An 8,817-nucleotide genomic window follows, 5' to 3' on the forward strand; every position below is an offset into this window, starting at 1 on the left:
TTGAAAATTAAAATTTGAAAATTTTTTCTAAAGCCTCCAGGGGACTTCGTTTTCGCACGAAAAAATTTTATGTGCCCTTATTGCATCCGGACCCACAATTATATCTCTCTCGATACTTTCGATAGACTCCATTTCGTGTCATCTGCTTAGGAGTGCTTCGAGATATACAGCCAACTTCAATGTAACATTTTTGGGATTTTGCTCAAGCTGTATATGGACGCCGAATATCGAATTTTCCGTATACTCGTTGTGAAAAATAGTATGTACAACTCTTCGGGGATCGACAGATTCACCATGAACAAGAAGTTGATAACACAAGACCGTATGAATCAGGCCCGATTCCTACGACCTTCTTTACCAGGAGCATGCACCGCTAATTTCATGCTCCTGGTGAAGCTCCCGCTCCCCAACTTATTATGCAATATAATCTATGAATCGGAAAATTGAAGAGTTCCAATTCTCGCGAATTGCTGTTTATCGGTTTGTGGTTTTTTTTATCGATCTCATAAACTTAATAATTTCTACCGGTCATCATATAGTCATCAGCGATTAAGGCAAATTTCGTGGAATTATATTTCGTTTTTTTTGTTGATTTTATCAAAACCATCTTAATGATATTTAGCGGTTGATTTAAATGATTCTAATTCGCTTAAACCTTCACTTTTAAATTCTCCTATTGAAATAATTTTCATTAAATCTATTCTTATTTATTGCGGGTAGTCATCCCGAAAGTTGGGACAACTAATGCCAAGCTTATCAAAAATATTTGGCTACTAATCCCGAATTTCGGGACCACGAAACACCTCGTGAACTTTATAATTCCGAGGAAAACCCTGGGGAAAGTATCGGATAGGAATTCCTACCGAACCAATTCAAAGTCATCGAAATCATTCCGGAATCTTTATCCGAACAAATCCGAGTTAATTCGAACCAATCGGAAAAACTGTTTACATTTCGTTCCATCCAAATCGGTCGAAAATTGATTCGACTCAATCCGGTATAATCCGAACCAGTCTGAACCAAACTTTTAATCCAAATGAATTTGAACTTGGATTGCCCTAAGGCGATTTTCAATCCGAATGAATCCAATTCAATCTGAACTCGGATTCATTCGGATTAAATATTTGGTTCGGATTGAACCCGATTGACTCGGATTAATTTTTAACAGATTTGGTTCGAACGAGATGCAGACATTTTTTTGAATTGGACTGAATTATCTCGGATTGGTTCGGATACAAGTTCCGGAATTATTCGGATTGGTTCGGAAGAAATTCCTACCCGATACTTTCACCAGGGAACTCTATAAGAAAACCGTCGAACCTCATAATTTTGGTGTCATCGTTTATTTGCCAGGCTGCGAAAAATTATGAAAAATGACAGGTGCAAAATGAGAAGTGGGAAAATAAAACTCGGAAAATTTGAAAGTTACCTGATTGGCAGGTCTCGTTTCGCGTTTCATGCCAAGTTAACACCTAAGTTTATTGCCAAGCCTGGCCCTTGCTTGGGCCATGGCCAAATTCCTACACGCGTCCCGCAGTAGAATAGTTTTTCTGCTTTCACAAAGTACAGTAACAAACCTTCAAAATAACATGTTTTTTACAAACATAAAATAAAGCAAACTACGTAAAGCTTACTCTATTTCTATTTGCTCGTGCTATAGTCATAGGTAATCCTAAGCCCTGCGAAATAAACCGCAACTTACTTTAGTTCTCCAGCTCCATGATAACGATGCACGTCTTTGCACTTGGCTCACAAACAATTGGTAGGCTTCTACCTGTGAAATAACTCACACGCCGTTGTGAACCAATACGAAGCGATTTAGGGGCGTGATGGGGCGGAGTTTTCGCTTTCCCCATCTGGAAGGGTGCTCGTCCCCACCTCTTATTATAGAACGGCCCCTTATACCCGGCACCAGTCTCTTTTGCACTAACACAAAAACCCACAATACAGTGCCTAGCCTGGATGGGGCACACCAGTCAGCTTCTATTTCCCTTTGTGTGTGTAGGAGGCCGAAGCTGCTAGCTGGAGGGGTTAGAACCGATGATGCCAGTCTTCACCGGGACACCGGACGAAACAGCTTGAACGAAGGTTCTAGCTCGATATTTCTGCAATTTGTTTTTTTTTTTTTATCAATAATAATTGCTCATTATTTAGAAACTTCATTACAAAAATGATGAGTTTCGTGTGGTGATTAAAGTTGTGGGAACGGTTAGTGCTTTAAATTATTTTCGGAACTGGAATTTAAATCGAACTTGGACCACGAGATACTGATAAGTGTAACCCAGTGAAGTTCTTATAGAACTAGATTCTCGACTAGAGGATGGACCCGCCACCCCTCCTTTCGTGATGCTTATTTCCTCGACTCGTTGAATTCAGTCATGAAGGTAAGAATTATAATTAGATTCTGTTAAAATGTACAAGAAATCCAAGAATTATTTCCTTGAACATCAATTTCGTTAAATCTATTTTCGGTAGCGAACAAGATAGCGGTACGTAAAGATGATGCGTGACATAATATAGAGATAGAATCCAGATGATAAATCTATTCGGGCTGGAAAAGAAAAAAAACGTAGTCCAGCTAAATATCTAAGTAGTTTCGTTTCCTCATCATTGAAATTCCAAGGATGACAGGCTTAAAGGGCTAAATAGTAGTAGATTATTTAGCCAGTATGAACTTTTTGACACGAATAGCGAGATCTGGAAAAGGGTGCCACTCATACCGAATTTTCGTTACGACTATGTAAACACTAAATTTTCAAAGGTGTAAGATTTTAATCCAAAAATGGATTAAAGCGTTAAACAACGGAAGACAGTTGAGAACTGTATAACTACTAATATTTAAAATAAAAATTATATTTTTATCTTTCTATGCACGTAGATATAAGTTACTTTCCCATTATGCAACGATTAGAGCCACTTTTGAATAAAAATTTAACACGTTGGGATTTATTGTGTTGCCAGAATTTTATGATAAGGGTAAGTACTATCTTCATCATTTAATAGGCATGTATTAAACTATACGATTCATATTATATATCTCGAACTGATGAGTCGAAAAGTTTAAACTTATATATTATACGAATAAGATTGGTTACGTTCAGAGAGTCGAAAGTTAACAGTCTCATGATGAGGAATCAGACTGAAGAAGATTTTTTTATTTGATTAAAACTCTTCCACATATATAGGATAAAGCAATTATTTTTATCTAGTTCTCAAATATATGATTTTAGCCGTCGTTGCCTTTCTCCTTTCAATATATACTATGCAAACTTAAGTCACAAAAAGCGGAAATAAGTTGAGTTTAATACGAAATAAAGATCTTTCGAAATAGCATTAAGAAATTTAACTTCATACCAGCCTGATTTTGTTTATCTGAAACTGAACTTCGAACAGGTAAAAATAAACTGAAATTCGGTCTATATTGTACCAGATTTATTGGGGCAATTTTGAGCACATGAGATCTGGCTACCCAGAAACTTCTTCCTTGTTACACGCTATTCTGAATTATTATGTTTAGTTTATCTATTATCAGAGAAAGAATTGAACAGAGAATTGTTGGCAGGGTTAGTTTTTCAAATTAGGATGAGAGATAGGTAATATAAAACCTAAAACAGGGTACTCCTACGTTCATTTTATTTTGTTTTGAGTCTTCTGCCAATTGTTTCTACCATAAATCAAACTGATAGATCTGATCCAATGCTATAAAATGCATTGGACAACTTAAGGGGATCGTTGATATACTAGGTTATGCGTTTTTTTTTTGTTTATATCGTTTTATTCTTTTTAACTTCGCGAAAATTATATGCTCATGTTTATTTAAACAAAATAAAAACGCGTGATGTATTGTTTTTGAAACTTCCCTAAGAAGGGTTTAAATTAACGTTCAAACTGTAATAAATTCTTTTGAAACTTCCGCCTACTTTTATTTTCAATAGCTTGTGACCATCTACCAAAATATATTTTGCGGGTAAATATAGCAAGTGAAGGATAAAGTTAGAATTTGTGCCAATAATAATTTTTAATCTTGTAAAAAATTTTAGACCCTGTAAAGTTTTAGAAACTTGTAACAAGTATTTTGCTAATCGAGGTTAGAAATGATTGACTATACATTCGAGATTAGACTTTATAGACAAAGTCAGATCTAGAGCAATAGGTTGCTATGAAACTATTCCAGACGGAAAGATACCATTACCATACGATATATTTCAATGTTTTCTATTCAACCAAACATGAAAATTTTTTATTTTCAACGAAAGAAGCTTGACACACTTTGTGACTCAATTATATATCATTTTTATTAAGCTATGTTCCAATTTATAAAAAACGTAATAAGTATGGAGAGGTGCATTCAATACAACGCTCGAAGATGGGAAAACTAACTAATAAAAATAACTATTTGTTATTTATCAGCAAAAATTAAATAATATCGCCTGAGACATGAATATCGAGGAGAATCGTCACTATTTCACACATATATACATTGTTAATAATATTTTAATTATATCTCTAACGCATAATAAATTGAAAAATCTGCAAATTCCAAGGATCGAACCTGAGCTCGCACGCACACACCGAGTTTATTTATCAAATGCCTAACGTCCTAATCGATTGAGCTAGCAGAGCACAAATATCATTTAATTGTTATTTGTTTTAAAACACAGTCTTTTATATTTCTAGAGTTCTATTTCATTGATTATTTTACCGGAGTTTTCTTTCCAACATCTGCATCATCATCATTTATATACAATAATTTTTTAATATACTTCCGCGATATTTGTTTTGTAATTTAAAGTTTTAAGCATAATTACATTAATTAACAACAGATTTATACTCTATAATTCAAAGAAAAACTTTTCTCAGTTTGAGGTTAGAAGTCACGTGCAATCTTAATTTGAAAATATTATTTATTATAAGTACTTACTTGCACTTTCACCGCGTGTAAATATGGGATACTGCCGATGGCTCGATGTCTCCGGACTCTTAGCCCAGTGGGCAAAAGAATTAAGGATGTCCTAGAGACGTCTTTGCGAAATCCCTAAGAGGTCTTTTATAACATGTATTTTGGTCATCCTAGAGATGCTCTTAAAACGTCTAATGTCAGTATGAAAGGTGTCCCGAGAACGTCCATATCTTTAAAACGTCTTTACGTCATATTCAGGACATTGGACGTATTAGAGAGGTTGATTGGCCTGGCATAGGACGTCTTAGGAACGTCCCAAGTACGTTCTTGGGATTTTCATAGTTTTGTGCCCACTGGGAAAGTACTTTTTATTTTAAGCATTTGTATAAATTTAATTTCAATTACTTCCTTGCACAAAATTTATAAATTAAGTTTGGCTCAAACGATCATTCAAATTTCCTTTTAAGTGCCTTGAAGAATTTTAATTTTTTTTAAATTTGCTACTTTGTAAAATTTTACACTTGAAACTTGCAAGTAATTGGTAACCAAAGAGAATAACACTGTGCCATTTGTCATCAATTTTAAGAACTTTGACACTAGTTGGGCCCAAGCTCGAGCCATTTCAAGATTCAAGCTAGACACAGACTAAGGACCCCCAACCTGGCCCAAGTCTGGAGCCAGGAAGAAGCTTAGCAATTTTAGCATGGGAGGTCCTGTAGATTTAAAAGGAATCGAAAGAAGGTCTAATTTTTCATTCTGTAGTAGTTTAAACTGCAAATTAGGGGTTGTAGGTTTAAGTAACACAAAGCTGGTTATATGAGAAGGAGTTGTAAGTTCAATGTAAAGCGGTAAATTTCAAAATTTAATATAATAAAAAGATTTCTCAGTATAATAGTTTCTGAATGTATTTTTTGCTTAAATAAAGCCTCGGCTGAAATAACGTATCAACACATTTTGTATCCATGGAGTGCTATGTAAATAAGTTTTTCTTCTGTTTTCTATTCCGCGGAAGCGCTGCAACCGAAAGTTAAAACATTAAATTCGGAATGAAATGTCAAAATAATCGAGATTATTCACTTCCATTTACTTCGCATGTATCTCAATTAATCTTGTAAGTGTACATACCTAAATCTAATTTAGAATTGTTGAAGGATAAGAATAGAAAACTACATTCGTTTAAGGAGTGTCGAACAAAATTTTTTAAATTGAAAATCGGCAAATTTCAATGAATAAAAATAAAAATAATTAGGTTGGCTCGTTTACAAAATTGGCCCTACACATATTGTAAAAAACGCAAATATAATTTCTTGTATTTTCATTAAAAGAAAGGAAGGGAAAACCCTCAATTATTCGTGTATTTGTAATTTAAAGTTTAATTTTAATTTTATTATAAAAATAATATCAAAAGTATTTTTCTACGATTTCTGATAATTATTTATCACTCATTTATTAAATTATTTTTGAATATTATATTTCATATTACCGGTTCTGGACGTTTTACGATAGCCTCTTTAGCCCTCTTATTCTTTCCTGCGTGACATTCTAATAAGTTTAATTTTCTCTTTTTACCTTTGTTCAAAACTTCAATGTTAGACTTAAAAAGGTACATTTTCGAAGTATATAACCTCGACTATTTTGACATTTCTTTCCAAATTCAATTTTAGAATTTTCAATCGTAGCGTTTTCGCGGAATAGAGAAACAGTTCAAAGAAAAACGTATACATAGAACTCCATGGATATACAAAATATGTGCTGATACAAGGTTATTTCAGCCGAGGCTTCAAATATGTAAATATAGTTGCTTAGAATTTACTATATTAATCAGTTTGAAATTATTTTAATTTAATTTTGTTTTATTATTTTCATGTTGAAGTATTAAAATGTATTCGAGTGCCAATTTACAGCATTCGTCTTTCAATAAATTCGAGCTGGAAGCATTTACACTTGATCTCTTTCAAATTTCAATCATTCTTTCAAAATAAAATTAGATTTTTGCTATCACAAGTATTTTAAATACTTTTTTAAAGTTTAAATTTCCAATTTTAATATTTCCAAGTACAAAGGGTTAAAAGCTCTTTAAAAAAACATTCGGTCTTGAAAAAATGTGTTCCTCACGATACCTTTTAGTTTAACTGCTACTTGTGCATAAACGATGATTAATTTAACATTGAATTGATCCGAGAAATAAATTGCATTTCTCATAATGCGTAGCTAATACATTGTTTAGATTAGATGGCTTTAGAATATTTATTAGACCTCCAGCAACTAAGACAGCTGTGTAAATGACGATTTGCAAATTAAGATTTGATGAAGCAGGTCTCTATATAAATCATTTGCTTTGGTTAAGGTGATCTTGCTTTATTTGGATCAAGTTTAAACAAAAAAATTTGAGTATATACGATTCGCTTTTATATAGATGCATCTTGTGAACTCAATATACGGTAGTCAGCAAGGCTCAGCCCGTTTGACCTTTTACTTGGGAACATTTTTCATTTTGTCAGTTCATCTTCGTCCCTGTCTGAAAGTCATGGCAAATAAAAAATGACCTCTATTATTCTTTCTTATTACTCGCTGATTGCATTCTTCTCGATGAGCTTGCCGTGTCCGTCGGAGTCTGACTTTCGATTAGATCAATGAGAAAAATGTTCATCAGGAAGATCATTTTCAAAACATTCACATTTCTAGAGAATTGTATCATTTATTTCGCCACATAGATAACAATTTATAGAACGAGATTATTGAACCCAGTAGTTTTTTGGAAATAAATATAAACAAACACTGTTTAATAATTATGTACCTTTAGATGGAATCTATAGATGTATAACTGAAAAAATATGTATTGAAGCGACGAATCGAATAAATAAATTAGATGAAATCAAATTGCTTGCGGTCGCATGTCATCTTGGCTGGAAGGAGATCGATAGCTAGTTTTTGATCAGTCTTTGATCCTTCCTAATTGAGATTCCAGAAGATCTTGCACGTTTCCTCTGCTATTACTCGCTTTTTAGGCCAGTCGCCTTAGTATATGTAGCCAGACAGCAGGTCGCATTCCAAGCTGCTGTAAATTACTCACTGGACTTCGGGGGATGTCTTTCGAGCAGTCTTAAGCCAGGAAAACACAATAAAAACTAAAGGCGTCTTTTCACCGGTTACTATATTGTCCTTTGTTCGTTACCCATGTCTGCCTTTTTTGAGACACTCCAGGACGTTATGCACGACCCTTGCCAAGGACTATGAGGAAAATGGTCGTTATGAGCTAGCTATTGTTATTCGCATCTACGTATTTTCATCTTATTGTATTCTTTTGAATACCAATAATATGTCGTTTATATTAAAAAAATTATGTGGTTCTAAATGTATACCTGTAAAAGAATACATGTTTAGATTTATTTCACCGAATCCATACAAATTTAAATTTGTTTAAAAAATGATATGCCCAAAACTTAACAATATACCGATGCGTGAATATTAAAATACCCTCTTGGAGGATCTTTAAAAAAAACTTTCATTTAAAAAAAAGCACTCCGGCTTTTTTTATTAATTTTTTTTTCTATTTGTCTAAACACTATTTTTCAGCACTATTAGCTAATGGAAACGAACATTGCACGTCCATCATTTACTTGTGCATATATATTTTCTTTCTTCCGGAAAAATATTTTCCTGGTTCAAGTCCTGCCACAGGGGAACCTCATTCGGGTTGCAGCAAAATTTCCATTTTTTTACAGTGCTTCAACAGCTTTAAGAAATAAATAGAAATTTGATTTCTATCTAACAAATAAACGAATTGAACTGCATAATTGAATACTTTTAATCTGTATTGAATAACACAGGCCGACAAAATTTGACAAAGGTCCGGAACCAGAGACCAGACCTAGTATACCCGAAGGTTTTTGCTGCGCTGAATCCGAATCCGACCT

General features: G+C 33.7%; 1 protein-coding gene across 1 annotated transcript in view; it reads left to right on the top strand.

Annotated features, from left to right (window-relative positions):
* Positions 1 to 2,077: 2,077 nt before the first annotated feature.
* LOC117170368 (LIM/homeobox protein Awh-like) overlaps positions 2,078 to 8,817 on the top strand; it is a 16,349-nt gene continuing 9,609 nt past the window's right edge. Inside the window, exon 1 of the mRNA XM_033357125.1 lies at positions 2,078 to 2,384. Within this exon, the coding sequence (XP_033213016.1) occupies positions 2,379 to 2,384 (6 nt within the window). The 5' untranslated portion in view covers positions 2,078 to 2,378. The remainder of the gene's footprint in view (positions 2,385 to 8,817) is intronic.

This window comes from Belonocnema kinseyi, chromosome 1 (genome assembly GCF_010883055.1).
Source record: "Belonocnema kinseyi isolate 2016_QV_RU_SX_M_011 chromosome 1, B_treatae_v1, whole genome shotgun sequence".
In the NCBI taxonomy this organism is placed as follows: Eukaryota; Metazoa; Arthropoda; class Insecta; order Hymenoptera; family Cynipidae; genus Belonocnema; species Belonocnema kinseyi.